This window comes from Pagrus pagrus (assembly GCF_965226575.1).
Source record: "Pagrus pagrus genome assembly, chromosome: 21".
NCBI classification, from domain to species: Eukaryota; Metazoa; Chordata; class Actinopteri; order Spariformes; family Sparidae; genus Pagrus; species Pagrus pagrus.
In genome coordinates, this window is record NC_140208.1 from 16,600,706 (window position 1) to 16,617,285 (window position 16,580).

Genomic DNA, 16,580 nt, shown 5'->3' on the forward strand with positions numbered 1-16,580 from the left:
GGCACAAACAGAGCGCGTAGTGTGGTGCTGATCGGACAGCTCCTCTTAGGAAAGAGGATTACCAAAAAAGGTGTCAGTGGGAGCTCCCTGATTGGTTGTAGTAGGTTGACGTCACCGACCAGGTGGGTCGAACATTTGTTTATTTATTAATGCTGAAAGTTAGTTAAGCAATGAGGACTGTGAGGAGCACCAGCACTTGTATCTGTGAAGTTACTTCTTAAAAGCTGTTTTTTATATTGCTCTAGTTTACATGTTTTACTCCGTTTGTTGTATAACCATTACACTTTTCAAATGTGTTTGTATCATGGTTATTATTCTATATTATATCTCTCTTATGTAAGCTGTAAGTGTTCATCACATTTTTTTCGAGTTTTGTAGTCCACATACATTTCTGGAGCTTTCTCACAAACAGACCCCAGACAGTTCGGATTGGCAGTCACACCTCCTCTACCTTTGTGCTCGACACCAGAGCCCCCGAGGGCTCTGTGCTCAGCCCCCTCCTGTTCACACTGTACACCCATGACTGCATGGCTCCATGCAGCTTTTCCAATGTAATCAGAGTCTTAGGAAGCTCAGAGATCGCAAATTGATTTGAAAAGACGTCATTTACAGCCTTGACATGCAGTCAGGCTTGTGCACCAAGTTCAGACGGGGTGCACGCTTTTAGCTTAGAAGATACAGAGAGCTCCTAAACAGCTGAAGTAGATGGGGACTTGTTTTTAATTATGTCTGTTGTCATAATTCAAATCTACTGAGGCCACATTGATTTCAAAAGATGTAATATACACCTTTTTTGAGATGGGTGCAGGCTCGACCACATGTGATATATGTGTGTGTCATATTATTAATAAACAGTAATATACAAATACAAAACACAATCACTTGATAAAATCAGTGAAATTACTTTAAAATTCAGGACAGAAAGAAAAGATGTGTGACACTTGTTCTTTATGAGCACGTTTTGAAAAGATACAGAAGCTTCGAGGCCATTTAAGGCCAGAATCACGTTTCCTAGTAGTGAAAAACATGACAAATCAATCTAGATTCAAGTGAGTCTCTTCAATAAGCCAAGCAGTGAAGAAACAGGATGTGGTGGTAAACAATTAGCAGCAGCTGCCTGCTTGGCTGTGAAAGGTCAATAAAGCCTGGTGTGCAGACTGGAAGACATACCACTGTGCTTTGAACATGGCGTCCAACCATGCCCCAAATCACGCAGTCAATCAGGGGCTTTGTTACGGCAGTGGAAGCTGTTTGGTTTTATTCACTAATTACACATTTCTCAATTTTGTCATTCGAAACAGCGTGACCATGGGAAGTCTTATTTGCTCTCAATAAATGATCAAATAAAGACATGTCAATAAATTATACAAGTTATTACATGCAAAGTTTTTACTGTTGTTAAAGGCTGCCAGTCTTACAGGCAGTTTCAGACTAACTAACATCAGTGCATCACATCAGCATGATGCACTAATGTGATGGTGTGACTGACTCATCTCAATAAAACATTTCCAAAATCAGGTTTGGTTAAATCACTTTGGTTGTCAGCCAATCAGTGTCCTATATTGTGACCATTCTGCTCTTTTAACTAAAGCACATTCATATGAAAAGTGTCATATTTTATTTTATGTTTTTAATCAGTGGTGGAGGGAGCGTTCAGGGATGTTACTTAAGTAAAAGTTACATTACAAAAACATTGTTAAATAGTCCTGATGCATCAGTGCATGAGAGGCATTGTAGTGGTTGAAGTGGAGGTAGTTGTAACTAGTGTGCATACACTTTTGTTCCCAGCCAAGGGGCCGGAACCTTCTGAGAGGTCATAAAGTAATATGTGGAGGTCATGACGTGATTAATGGCACAGGAGAGTGGAAATGCAATGTTCTACTACAAGTGAAAAATTGGATTTTTTCATCTCGCAAGAGGTCCAGGTGTGAATGTGTAAATGTGTGGATGTAATCAGGGTGTTCCTGAAACAGAGAGAACTGCTCTCAGTGAACCCTCGCTGAATAAATAAAGGCTAAATAAGTACATTTTTAAAAGTGTAAGAGCCAATTCAGTACATATTATTTGGTAACTGCACTGGGTTTTCACTAGAAGGTTGCATTTAATTCAGTGGAACAAGGGTCAAAACAAGAGACTCTGGCCTAGGATCTTGGAGACTGGTAAAACAGCCACTGCATTAAGAAATGATTTGAACCACTGGTTAAATCTTACACAGTGCATTGTATTGTATAAGCTTACAGTGAACAGCCACAATATTAACAGGAAAAACAGGTCAAGTGAATAACATCATCATGTAATCATACTGTTACAATGAAATGTTCTGCTTGGAAACCCTGGGTCCTCCATGGCATTCAAGCAGATGCCGCTTGCCATGCATCGCCCAAGGATGTGTTCTTTTCATGTTGAGGCTGATCGGATAACAACATGTTTTTTCTTTAAAATCTTATCTTGAAAGTAACTAATAACTATTGGCAAATACAAGCTGTGGAGTAAAAAGGACAACATTTGCCCCTGAAATGTTGTCGAGCAAAAGTATAAAGTTGAGTAAAATGGAAATACTCAAGTATTTGGATAAATGAATGTAAACATCTCAGTTTTGGTACGTTTGAAAGCAGAGTTAAACAGAACAAAATGCAACCTTCGAAGGTGAAATATTTAAGAATTGTCGAATACATACTCCAAATGAACAGGGGGAAGCATTTCACCAGAGTAACCGCCGGCTGCTGCCGACTGTAGCTGTCGTTTGCTAGTTAGCTCAGTTAGCCTCGCAGCAAGCGGTCCAGACTAGGAGCTTGGTGTGGTCTTATGCGGAAGGCCAGGCTGTGGCTAGCTGGTTAGCATGCTAACTACAGTAACATTAGAACTGTTATTTCTTCACATTCTGTTGATAATTTTAGTTTTAGTATCTTTTAAGCAAAAATTCTTACACAAAGAAAGAAAGAAAGAAAGAAAGAAAAATAAAAAGAAAGGCAGGAGCAGGATGTGGCAGCAGTGAGGGACCATCAACACCTTCAGTTCGCTGGTCACAGGGTTTGGTAGCTTTGCAAAGCCTGTGAGAACCAATTACCATGATTGGTGACAGACTCTGCCTCCCTCGGTTAGACACAGGATATTTTTTGCTGACATGGTACCTATTGTGTGGTCACCAGGTGACAAAGACAAAAGGTACGTACCAGTTTCAACGTTAACCGCAGCTGATTAAAAACTGCTCCAGGAAATGGAAAGTTCAGCATTGATTTCATTGGGTACAACACTCATTGAATTAATATTCCCATTAACAACCACTCACAAAGTGGGGAGCTGTCAGAGTCTTTTACACAGATGTGTACCTGCTGGTTCACAGAGACTGTTATTTTGCAGACCACATGAGCACATGTTGGTAAAAAGAATGAATGCATTAGGGACTTTGGATGCATGAATAGATTCCCAGGGCATTGTTGATGTTTCAGACTCAGTCTCAAGGAAAGTGCACTTTTTTAAATATGAGAAATAATGCAGGGGTGATCTGGCTTCATCATCAGGGCATCAGCAGCCGCAGCAGTACACTGAGGAAACACAATTCTAATGGACACATGAGTGGTTTTTGGAGAGCCGGAGAACCAGTGTGTCATCCACTCTCCCCTCTCAGGATAAAGCCCCTGTCAGAAAAAACCCACTAATGAAACGAAGAGGACAGCGCAATAAGCCTGAGACAAACATCCTTTAGCAGATCATTATTACTTAGGGAACGGAGCCAGAAAGAGAATGAGAATGTCACATTATTTGTCAAATTACCTTTCACATTATATACGACATTCACTGAAAGGAATATCTCATTCTGCAGTCTTTTGCCTGTGGGTCCACGTATGAAGGGGGAGGCTGTGAAGGACAGAATTATGAATTAAAACCCATTAACAAAGCAAGCGAGCAGGAGCTGGGCTTGATAGACCAGGCGAGATAAATAATGAGCATTTCTATTAATTCCAAAGCCATTAAAACAAGCATCATGAGAAAAAATGTCAAGCTTTGTTGTTGCCATATTGTCATTTATGAACTACAGAAGTGTGCATGACAGCACCTTAATATGGTGACAATGAAACTTTGGAGCGAGCCTTAAAATGATCATGAAAGGTAAGATACTAAAAATCTACATTTTTGGCACCCATCCTCTCAAATATTTTCTGACATAATTAAGGAACAAATAAATCACTCCTGGCTCTCCTGTCCTGTATTAATGTGGCACATCTATCCTCTTGCATTGTGTCAGTAGACTTATTAAATACTAAGCTCTCAAAATCAAGATATGAGATCTGTTTTCTATAGTTTCATTCCTTTAAAAACATGTAAGTTTATACTATATTATATCTTTATAAGAAAAATTATGCTGAAGTTCCATGTTTGTAATGTTTCATGCCAACTTCAGTATTTAATTGTATTATTTCTACAGGGTTGGTATTGCGCTTGTTTTACTGTAAGCAGTGAAAATCTCAGATCATGGAGAGTTGACAGACCCGCTGTCTCCTTCAGTGGGCTGCCATCTTGTGGTAAAAACAAACCATGCTAACTACTTCAACTGTATGTTCCAGTGTCATATCTCATGGCCCATCCACCATAATTCTTCATACATCAGTTATTATCCATTAATATTAAGATTTTTTAGGTTGCCAGTCTGTGAAATGCCCCAGAGATGGTTTTAATTCATCTCCAGCATGGTGCATTGTATTTTAAGTTTTTTTTTTTTTTTTTATGCATAAGGAAGACCCAATCACTAAAACCAAATAACCTCTTACCTATAAAAGTTAGATATCAAACTTTTATTAATGAGGATAAGAAACAACAGCAATATGGATCACTCACAACCTGGCAACCCAAAACTTCTACGTTTCTATAAGTTTTATTAATTTATAGTTGATCAGTAAATGCTTTGTTTACTGTAAATAAAGCCATTAGGTATATCTTATAAATGTAAACAAACCGAAATGATAATAACACAACTACAGGCTGAAGTTGCCTCTGTAAATCCCATGCACTAACTGCTGGCTGAATTCACAATTTAGCAAACATTTAATGCACTATATGGATAGTTTACACAACACTGCAATATGTGTCTGAATGCTTTAGCGTTAGGCCTACATGGATTACTACAAGCACATAAATTACACCTCTCACACAGGGTACTACTACCAAAAAGGTCGATGCTGCGCAGTTACCCGCAAATTTACTTCCTCCGCTGATAACCCTGAAAGCGAAGACCATCGAAAACGATGGTCTTATAGCCACTGGTTCTCACTGTGTATCATTCCGCCTGTACTAGAATAAAACGTTTTAATTAATAAACCCTATTTTTACAGAGCGGAACACCGATTATATAGTTTTTCTGCATATATCCATGTAAAGCAAACATTACGAGACTGTATTCATGCATTCATCGAGAAAATATGAAATGCACTTCGCGGAGGGATATCGCACATTTTTACCGGTCGCAAGTACTGAGCAGCGCCGCGAGCGCGGCGGATACAGAGCGACAGTTTCCTGTCTGTCGTGCTTGGTAAGTGCAAATGGTCCAATTTTTCTTTTAAACTTTGGCGAAATCTTAGCTGTTTTCTCCGGCCTCTCGTGTGCGACTAGCTTTTAAACAGGTCTGCGTCTGAAAAAGGATGCTTTGTCCCTGTGGAGTGTGTTTATTTAGTCTCAAACAGAGTTTAACGTTAGGGGATGCGCGAGCGCTTTCTTTCTTTGGGAGAGCTAGCTTATTAGCTAACGGTTGCCAAGGTGTTTTGGGAAATTAATATTGTATGTGCCGTTTGCGGGTTTATACCATGCACGGATTGACCTCTTAGCAATGCAGTTGCCCTCATTTTGATGCCGAAAACCCCATTTTTAATTCAGAAATTTCTATCGTAGTGTACAAATCGTGCTAGTTGCAGCAGTTGATTATGTCATCATTGTGCGCCCGTAAAGAGGCATGTTTGTGTCTGTTACCTGGTTGTTTGTCAGACAGTAAATTCCCCGTGATAACGCTGATTTTTGCCTAAAGTTTGAGAAACTATGACATTCATGTCTGCAGATTAACAACGCTTTCTTCTTAAATTCATATTAACAACAGCGAAATTCTTATCTCCTCTCATCCCTCCAGTGTTCATGATATCAGTCTGAGATCTGTGCAGACTGCGGTCTGCCCCCTTTCACCACAAAAGTGCAGTCTGTTCCAGCGGCCACCATGGCCTTTGTGCCTGCGCCAAGCCCCACTGTGGTGGACCAGACTACACTTATGAAGAAGTACCTGCAGTTTGTGGCAGCACTCACAGACACCAACACACGTAAGTTAATAGACCTCAAATGTCATTGCTAGACTTGAGTAATCTCAATGAGATATAGAAGCATTAAACACAGATTTACTTAACTGATCAGTTATAGTCAGAAAATGACTTAGAGCCACTGGTTTTCTATTTCATCATGCTATTTTCTTGCTTTTGAACTTACCAGTATGCTGTAGGGATAAGTGTAGATGTCACCCCAGTTGGGTGACAGTTACTTTAAATGAACTGTTAAAATATTTGGCAATTATTAAGAGTAGAAAGAAGATGCTTGTATAATAAGTATTAGTGTTAGAATATATGTAGTTATCCCCCCAGAAATAGAAAGGGTGTTTTAATATTTCTTGTTTGGATTTGACCAATTAAAGGTAGCATTTCTAAGAACACATTTCTCAAACTTCTCAATATATTTACATACACACCTTGTCATTTCATTGAACCTTTTTCAGCTTAGTGTCAGCAAAGTAAATGATGGTTTAGATGGGGCACCTGTGCTCAGCATTGGCGATGTGATGAGAGCGATATGCTTTAGTCCAGTCAAAGGTACGTGTGTCTGGGAGAGTGCCTGTGTGTGTGTGTGTTGAAGTGTGAGTGCGTTTCTAAATGTACCTTTTGATCAAACTGGACGCTGAAAGTAAAACTGATAAGATCTGAAAGCCCCTGCCGAGCACATGGTGGTGGCCATGAAAAGTGGAACTGTATCATTAGCACGTTTGATTAATGGCGACATTCTGTCCTTCAACTTCCAGCCGATGAAACTAAGCTGAAGATGATGCAGGAGGTCAGCGAGAACTTTGAGGTAAGTTTGATGAATGCTCACAGTGTGTGTGATGGAGGGCGTTCATTTTCTTTGTCTCTGCTGATGGATTATGATGGATTTTGAGAAGTTTTATAGAGTCCCCAAAAGTGTGATTCTCTAGGAATCTTTTGAGTTGTTACTGAACCCAGGGGACAATACTGTCTCTGTTTTCATACAGTGAAGTAAGCTTTCAGCAGTGAAGAAAAACTTTGCACAGAAACATGCTTGCAGGATATGCTGAGTTACTACATGACTTAACATGTCTTGGGCTTGTCAATTTCAGAATGTGACATCGTCGCCTCAGTACTCCACCTTCCTGGAGCACATCATCCCTCGCTTCCTCACGTTTCTTCAGGATGGAGAAGTGCAATTCCTTCAAGAAAAACCTACACAGGTGTGTGGCTAAGAACAAGGGCTTTGGTTGTCTTCCTACACTCACAAATTTCTGTCTAGTCAAGGTCCAACAACAGCAACAACTTTGTATTGGTGATTTTGAAAGTTATTTATGGTAAACCAGTCACCGAACTTCATTGCAACACATTTCCTGAAATGAGTGAGCATCACTGGATCATATAAAATGGTGTATGCAAAGCTGGATTCTTGGATTTATAATGTTGTCCACTCTTTCAGCAACTGAGGAAACTAGTGCTGGAAATCATCCACCGCATTCCAACAAATGAACACCTTCGTCCACACACAAAGAACATCCTGTCAGTGATGTTTCGCTTCCTGGAGGTACGAGTCCTGTTCTCTTAAAACAGAACATTTACGGTTTATAATTTTAGATAATAATAATAATACTAACAACAGTAGTAATAATGATAATGATAATAATAATAACATTTATTAATTTATTCCACATACAGGAGCTGTTTGTGTGGTGATTTTACAGTCGTGCTTTTTTCCCCCACAGATTGAAAGTGAGGAAAATGTGCTGATATGCCTTCGCATCATTATCGAGCTGCACAAACAGTTCCGGCCTCCAATCTCTCAAGAGGTGAGAAGCTCAGAATTATTACTTTTGGGGGGGGGGACTGATTGTGCTATCCTCAATTTAAGAAATTCTTAGCTGAATAATTGTCAGAAAATCTGTCAATTTGGTACCTGTGCTGATGACTGCAGACTTGCATCTTTTATCGTTGTTTGTCTTTACTGATGTCTTCTTTGACGATGCCCAGGGTAATCTAAGTTGACTCATACAGAAGTATAAATTAAATTTAGCTTCAAAAGACAACAACTGTCATAAAAGAGCTTTGGATTTTCCTTATTCCTCTCTTTGAAGAATTTCGTAAAACATATCCTTCTTGTTTCTCTGTTATTGTAATACAGAATGTTAGCGTTATTCTCTGTGGATGTTCAAAGCATTATTGATATTATAGTTATAGTTTAGAGTGATAGTTCTTGGTGTGGATGGCCCTTAATACCTTGTTCTATATTGTAAACAATGGCCAAAAAAAACCCGGCTAACATTGTTTGTTGACCAAGACCTGAGTAACAAACAGTAGGGGCAGCACTATGTATATAATACTAAAGAGGACTGTTGTTTTTCTCCTTTGCTTAAGCAGGCCAAATACAACATTAAGGCATTAAAGAATAATTGGTTTCCAGTTGTTCCTTATAAAAGAAAAGGAACATTTTCATGAAGTCTTGGATTAACATATTTGTCTTAATCCTCTCTTCTCAGATTCATCATTTTCTGGACTTTGTGAAGCAGATTTACAAAGACCTTCCGAAAGTTGTTGTAAGTACAGCTTCCACAGCAGTTGGCTTGCCTTTCCATGAAGAAGTATTTCTGTTTGTATACCTTTTTACCTGTGCCTGTGTTTCCGATAACCAGTCTCCTTCTGCTCCCACCAGGCCAGGTACTTTGAGAACCCGCAGGTGATTGCAGAGAACACGGTTCCCTCCCCAGAAATGGTCGGGATGATCACATCTGTGTTGGTTAAGACTGCACCTGAGAGGGAAGACAGCGAAACACGAACAGTGAGCTAACCAACATTTTTTGGGAGTTGATATCTCCACTGCAAACTTTTACAGTACTGTCTGTAACCACTGGATGGTAGTAGTGTTCCTTATTGGCACACTGACAGGACACAACACCTCACTTGAATTAAAATAGAAAGTGCATTAAATGCAAATTACGCTCTCTTAGAGCAAAACATTTCCAAACTTAAAGTTGTATTAGACATGCCATTTGTAAGTTGGCCATGATGTTGCACTGAATCTGTTTCATGAGGGACCATTGACTGCCAGTTTCTCAAAGATTATTTTCCTTAAAGCTTTTTGTCGTCATTTTACGAAGACTGAGGACATGATCTTACAAATTGAGAAAGTCTTACAACTGAGACATTTTATAGAGGAATGTGTAAACCAGTCCACTTCTCCAGAGTAAATGGCTTTAGTGGTAGACGGGTGTGGCAAGTGTCCAGCATTTACATCATTCGGTTACATCAGTCATCCTCCTAATGTTTCTCACTTTGTTTCTGCCTCTAGCACACCATCATCCCACGGGGGTCTTTGTCTCTCAAGGTGCTTGCAGAGCTGCCTATCATAGTGGTGCTGATGTATCAGGTTAGTGACATACTCCTTATCTTCTCTTACTATATCCATCATGCTGTAACACTTGGTGGAAAAGAGATAAGTGAAATGGGTTATCTTCTTTTTGTCTTAAAAACTGCAAAGGAAAAACATTAAAATGACTGAATTAAAAAGTTTAGAGTGAAATATACTTCCTCTTTAGGGATGGAAATTAAGTTTCCATTTACTTGAAAGATTTTGACACCGCTAACTGAATTGACTCATCTGCATTTTGAGATAATTGGAGTCATGGAAGTTTTGGCATATTACCATGGGGTTTGGGAATGAATCACTTCAGCTGTAATAATGTGTGTGTTTTTAAATGAGTTTTTTTATTTTTTTATTATTAAGTAAGATTGTATCTATGTTCTGTGCCCTCAGCTATATAAGCTGAACATTCACAACGTGGTGTCAGAGTTTGTACCCCTCATCATGAACACCATCATGCTCCAGGTGTCTCCGCAGGCCAGGTAAGATGCATCTGTGTATGTGTGTGTCCATGCAGGCTTATTTTTGTGAGATCAGATAAGAGGTTTAGCGTGCCTTTAACACATTTCGTTTTACAGCCCTAGAAATGAGCTCGGGCACGTTTAGGAGAATTTTTTTTTTTTCTTCTTCTCCTGCGCGAAGTTTGTTGATGGTGTTGCTCGGCACTTTGCCTGCCAAAGCTGGAGTTTGAATCCATTTGGGGATGTTAAAATTGTAGAAATTGGCTTAGCGGGAGGTGAAACCTCTTGGGGTAGGAAGAGGGTTGTGTTAAGCATTCCGAACAGGACGGAAATGGAGCGGAGTTAATTTAGAAGAAATACCTCGGCAGTCCCTGGTAGGTATAGAGAAAGTTTCTCCCTGATGTGCATAGAATTGAGTCCCATGCGTGGACCCTTAACTTCAACCTATGTAATTGCCACCTACTGCAGGTAATCAGCATCATTAATGTCTTTCAATTTTGCTGTTTCCTTTGCAGGCAACACAAGCTTTATAACAAGGAGTTGTATGCAGACTTCATTGCCGCGCAGATCAAGACTCTGTCATTTCTAGCCTACATCATCAGAATCTACCAGGTAAACCCGTTTTGATGACTGTGTTGCATCAGTTTCCACTGTCAGTCAATAGATTTAATGAGTCATTCTTCCTCACAGGAAAAAAAAAATGCCATTTATAGTTAGAGCCCTTTTACTTGCATCATAGGATTGCTTTTCTCACTAGTCCTGTTTTGTAGGATTGTTGATATCATTTATTCTTGCAGGTGTCAGGTGATTGGCAGGAAGCAGAGTGTAACATAATGTGCTCGCTGATATGAAGGCACCGAAGCTGGGGAGAAATAAAGATATAAAAGACACTTTGAAAACTTAAATTAAGACTTTATATCTACTTAAATTTTTCCACATTGAACAAAACGAATGGCACAAATAGTGTCTTCTGAAACTTCACTGACTGTGCGCACACATTATCAGGAACAGAGTAAGAAAATAAAACCTCAGACAATTGGTGCAAACATCCAAGAACACTGATAATACCATAAAAAGGCCTTCTATTAGGAGGAATTTAGTTTACTGTTAAATTATACAAATTGAATTAAAAGATATTTTAAAAAACATTGAATCATGGTTCAAATATTTGGCTTGCATTTGGTATTTACTTGTATAATAAATGTTTTTGCAGGAACTAGCTTGCCTCCATACTGCAATTTTAAATCAAAATTGTGCCTTTAATCATAAGTTATATGTGTGTGTCTGTCCTATCAGGACCTGGTAGGGAAGTACTCTCAGCAGATGGTAAAGGGTATGCTGCAGCTGCTGTCCAACTGCCCCTCTGAGACCGCTCACCTCCGCAAGGAATTGCTCATCGCAGCCAAGCACATCCTCACGACTGACCTGCGTAGCCGTACGTACACACTCACAAATGGACACACACACACCACATAAATGCATATAACCTAATGTGAAAGAGGAAAGTGAGAAGATTTCATGCTTTTTTTTCCTCAGTAAAAGTTGAAGAAACTTTCAGGCTAATTGTAGTGTGATGTGTTCTTCCTGGTCAAAACATTAGCAGCGCAGATCCTTGCCAAGTCACTCTTCATTTTTCACATTTCGCACTTCTGAAGTAACATTTTTATTAGCTGTCAGACTGCGCTGTAGAACCTCATTTTGATTTGGTGGCTGAGCAGTGAAAAGTGAGACTGACTGAAATGGAATAAAAGCTCAACCAGCCATCAGTGAAATCTTGTGACACCGATGCACATTTTGGATCATTTTCTGCATTATGCTGTGAGTTACTTCTGCGGCTCAATCCATTTCCACCGATTCTTCTCATTTGACATTGTGGAGTTGCAGAAAACTGATGAAACTATCTAACCACAATTAGGTGTTTGAGTGGCAGTTATGCTCTTGCTGCCAAAACAGGGAAAGGGGCAGTGATAGTTATTATGTTTATTATTGTTATTTTATGCAATAAAACAAACATTTCTATCATGGGTCACACCTAAAATCATGCCATGAAAGTATATCCTTTTGTGTTTCAGAGTTTATACCTTGCATGGACAAACTTTTTGATGAAGCCATCCTCATTGGTTCTGGTTACACCGCTCGGGAGACTCTTAGGTGAGTTTGTGTGTGTGCACAATCATTTGATCTCCTTTGTGTTGTTGTTGATTTCTCAGCCAGGTGCATGTTAAGTGTCCTAGCATATTAATCAGGCAGTTTTTGATGCTGTCGAAATACAGGGGGAAGCTGACTCCCAACACTGCACCACAGATCGCACTGTCAAGTTGTCATGTACAGAAGCATCTCCAGAGGGCAGGCTGCCCGCACATCCTCCCTTAGGTCGATTTCAATACCTCGTTGACCCTCTTCACATGCCAACTAGCACACCTCACCAACAAAATAGCTGTCATTTTGCATTAGTACGACATAGGAAACAAGGCAGTTGGCTGAGAACTGGCAGGACTATTAGCATCACTCATTAGTTCATCTTCTCTCTCTCTCTGTCTCCCTCTCAAAGCTACTTATCATATCAGAAAAGCTTTTTATGACTTTGCTTTCCTGATTACAATTTTTTTTTCTAACTTTTAGTAAATGCTGGTTTCTGACTACTAAAAGTCATGAAACATGGTTATAATTCTGCTGCAGATGCCATAGTAAAGTGTTTCTCTTTCTTTCCAGACCCTTGGCCTACAGCACATTAGCAGACCTGGTGCACCATGTTCGTCAGAACTTGCCCCTGACAGATTTATCCTTAGCTGTACAGCTCTTTGCTAAGAACATTGATGATGAGTCGCTTCCCAGTAACATCCAGACCATGTCCTGCAAGCTGCTGCTCAACCTGGTAGACTGCATCCGCTCAAAGTCCGAGCAGGAGAACGGCAACGGGCGGGACATCCTAATGAGGATGCTAGAGGTGAGCAGCACAGAGCTTGGATCGATAGAAAAGACACTGTTTTATATTTCATACATATTGATTAGGAAATATTGAGTTGAATTTTCCCTATTTCTCCTATAAATCAGGTGTTCGTGCTCAAGTTTCACACCATTGCACGCTACCAGCTTGTCTCCATCTTCAAGAAGTGCAAGCCCCAGTCAGAAATGGGTGTGGTTGACCCAGGAGCATTACCCGGCGTACCAGCCACACCCACTCCCTCCACCACCCCGGCCATTCCCCCTCCCGCTCCTCCAACACCCGTTCCCGCGGCGCCTCCACCCCCAGCAACGTCTTTTGACCGACCTGGTGAAAAGGAAGACAAGCAGACGTTTCAGGTGTCTGACTGCCGAAGCTTAGTCAAGACTCTGGTGTGCGGCGTGAAAACAATTACATGGGGCATCACCTCTTGTAAGGCCCCTGGAGGTGAGTGGCCACAGATTCATGCTCAGCAACCAAGCATCTAGCTAGGTGTCTGCATGTAACCACATATCAATCAGTGACTGTTTGATTTGGACTTGCATGTCTTATTTTCTTGTTTTTTAACTTTTTTCCAGAGGCTCAGTTCATTCCTAACAAGCAGCTTCAGCCAAAAGAGACACAAATCTACATTAAGTTGGTCAAATACGCCATGCAGGCCTTGGACATCTACCAGGTACAGCCAAAGATCTTGACTTTACTGTCAGTGTTGTAATTTTTTGCAAGTCTTTTGGAGTAGAAAGCACATATAAAATCCCTAACAAATAAGCATATGGCAGGAGGGCATGGCTCTGATGAATCCTTTTATGTAAATCCAAATCAGCCCACTTTAACAGCTCATTTTTCTCCTGACCAGGTACAGGTTGCCAATAACCAGCAGACTTACATTAGGGTGGCCAACTGTCAGACTGTACGCATGAAGGAGGAGAAAGAGGTTCTGGAGCACTTTGCTGGGGTCTTCACTATGATGAACCCCCTCACATTCAAGGAGATTTTTCAGACAACCGTGCCGTACATGGTGGAGAGGATATCCAAGAACTATGCACTGCAGGTACATGCTGTCTTGCATAGAGACAAAAAATGCATCATTAGCTTTGTAATATCTCAGTCAATACATACACTGTTCCAACAAAAAGACCTTCAGATGTAATTCATCACTCGTGCTTGACTTAAATTTCTTCTTTTCTTTCCTCAGATTGTGGCAAATTCTTTCCTGGCCAACCTGTCAACATCGGCTCTATTTGCCACCATCTTAGTGGAGTATCTTCTTGAGAGACTACCAGAGATGGGTTCCAATGTTGAGCTCTCAAACCTTTACCTCAAGCTCTTCAAACTAGTCTTTGGCTCAGTGTCACTATTCGCTGCTGAGAATGAGCAGATGCTCAAGGTAAGCAGGTGTTTCTGTGTCTTTTTGTGAGGCTCTTTCTTTCTTTATCTTTGTGGCTCTTTACTGATATGCCTGTCCCTGTTTCCCCAGCCACACCTCCACAAGATTGTGAACAGCTCGATGGAGCTGGCTCAGTCAGCTAAGGAACCCTACAACTACTTCCTGCTTCTCCGGGCTCTCTTCCGCTCCATTGGTGGAGGCAGCCATGACCTGCTCTACCAGGAGTTCCTACCCCTTCTGCCTAACCTGTTGCAAGGTAAAGCCTTACACCACATCATGAACTGTGACAAGGTAATACTTTGTTCTCTTCTTATGTCCAATCTCCCCTTTCCATGCTATCAGGTCTGAACATGCTCCAGAGTGGCCTTCACAAGCAGCACATGAAGGATTTATTTGTGGAGCTGTGCTTGACAGTGCCAGTGCGTCTGAGCTCCTTGCTGCCCTACCTACCCATGCTGATGGATCCGCTGGTGTCCGCCCTCAATGGCTCTCAGACTCTGGTCAGCCAGGGCCTTCGCACCCTGGAGCTGTGTGTGGACAACCTCCAGCCTGACTTCCTCTACGACCACATTCAGCCTGTCAGGGCAGAACTCATGCAGGTGGGGAGTTGTTCTTATCATCATGACCAATACTTGAGCCACCCAGTTCAATTCTTACTGAGCTGCTTGGCAGATCCAAAAAACATCTCATTCATATCCATTCATTAGACAATTCTCTCAATATTACTTCGCATTTGTCCCCTCTAGTGGTCGACAATGGACATGGCAGTATCTGCAGACAAAACACTGAACTAGGATCACTTACACAGCTCTACACTATAGTAAGGATAGATAGTTATAAATAGATTATTACTGCAATGCTATCAGTATACAGTATCTACCTACAGGGACTTTTAGCCTTTTTCCTTGCACTTGTTCAATTTCAATGAAGTGCAGGTTGTAAAAACTCAAATGACAAACTTGAGGTTCTTCTACCTGGAACAAACTTCATCAAACAGAGGTCCAGTGTGTAAGATTTTATTCAGTTGGTTGAAATCTGCAACCTCACCACAAGATGCCACTAAACCCTACACACTGGACCTTTTTAAACTAGAATGAGCAAACTTTCAAAGATGTTATTGGTACCTTGTTTGTTTTTGCTTTTGCTTAATCTTTGAATACACTGAAGTTCTACTTTTTATTGATACTGCGCTCTTTTAATTAGTATTTGTTGTGGTTGTTGATATGGATCCCAGGAAGACAAGCAACAACTTTGTGGAAGCTAATGGGGATCCAATAAAGAAGCAACACAGTTTAATTACCTGCTTCTATATTTCCTATCAACGCCAATGCTTATAATTTACCTCCTTCTCTTCCTGTGCTGCAGGCCCTGTGGCGTACCCTCCGTAACCCCGCCGAGAGCATCTCTCATGTAGCCTACAGGGTGTTGGGAAAGTTTGGTGGCAGCAACAGGAAGATGCTGAAGGAGTCTCAGAGGCTGCATTACGTGGTGACTGAGGTGCAGGGACCTAGCATCAAGTCCGAATTCACTGACTGCAAGGCGTCCATACAGCTACCAATGGAGAAGGTAGGACTACACTGTTAATATTGTAGTGAATGTGTGCTTTGTGCTCTCAATTTTAAGTTGTTTGCAGAACTCTGAGGAGGAAAGTTTATTGATGATTCACTCAGTCAATCATTCTCTCCCTTTTCACCTTTTGTATTTCAATTTTAGAAACAAGGAAATAAAAGTAAAGAGTTTGATATTCCTCATTATTGTGCCCCACTGAGAGCAATATATCCTTGTCAGGGGGTTGTGTGTGTGAGAGAGAGAGACTGAGTGAGGAGATGTGTGTGTCCTCCAGGTAATTAAATTCATCTCCTGCTTCTCCTCCTCATCCCAGTCAGTAATCATCAATCTAGTGTGGGCCACCATGACGGCATTATTTACTCTCACTAATGGCTGCTCCTTCTTTCTGGCTATTCTGTGTGTTTGCCATCATCACAGGCGCAGGCAGCCCGCACAGACTCTCTCACACAATCTCACAAATGCTGCACACCCCCATGCACAGGCTGAAGGCATGAATCTGTAGCCGGCTCGTGGCACAGCCACACTGTTAGTTGGCACATTGAGAGAGTGCTGTAGGGTA

General features: G+C 40.9%; 1 protein-coding gene across 2 annotated transcripts in view; it reads left to right on the top strand.

Annotated features, from left to right (window-relative positions):
- The first annotated feature begins 5,458 nt into the window (after window positions 1-5,458).
- The window catches only part of trrap (transformation/transcription domain-associated protein), a 79,551-nt gene continuing 68,429 nt past the window's right edge, over window positions 5,459-16,580 (top strand). For both annotated transcript variants that reach the window (XM_084341897.1, XM_084341898.1), the window contains exons 1-21: window positions 5,459-5,527; window positions 6,116-6,299; window positions 7,046-7,095; window positions 7,379-7,489; window positions 7,726-7,830; window positions 8,009-8,092; window positions 8,780-8,836; window positions 8,953-9,078; window positions 9,589-9,666; window positions 10,054-10,142; window positions 10,637-10,733; window positions 11,418-11,556; window positions 12,194-12,272; window positions 12,834-13,068; window positions 13,176-13,512; window positions 13,644-13,741; window positions 13,922-14,116; window positions 14,261-14,452; window positions 14,543-14,708; window positions 14,795-15,051; window positions 15,818-16,018. In XM_084341897.1, the coding sequence (XP_084198023.1) occupies window positions 6,200-6,299; window positions 7,046-7,095; window positions 7,379-7,489; window positions 7,726-7,830; window positions 8,009-8,092; window positions 8,780-8,836; window positions 8,953-9,078; window positions 9,589-9,666; window positions 10,054-10,142; window positions 10,637-10,733; window positions 11,418-11,556; window positions 12,194-12,272; window positions 12,834-13,068; window positions 13,176-13,512; window positions 13,644-13,741; window positions 13,922-14,116; window positions 14,261-14,452; window positions 14,543-14,708; window positions 14,795-15,051; window positions 15,818-16,018 (2,796 nt within the window). In that variant the 5' untranslated portion in view covers window positions 5,459-5,527; window positions 6,116-6,199. The remainder of the gene's footprint in view (window positions 5,528-6,115; window positions 6,300-7,045; window positions 7,096-7,378; window positions 7,490-7,725; window positions 7,831-8,008; window positions 8,093-8,779; window positions 8,837-8,952; window positions 9,079-9,588; window positions 9,667-10,053; window positions 10,143-10,636; window positions 10,734-11,417; window positions 11,557-12,193; window positions 12,273-12,833; window positions 13,069-13,175; window positions 13,513-13,643; window positions 13,742-13,921; window positions 14,117-14,260; window positions 14,453-14,542; window positions 14,709-14,794; window positions 15,052-15,817; window positions 16,019-16,580) is intronic.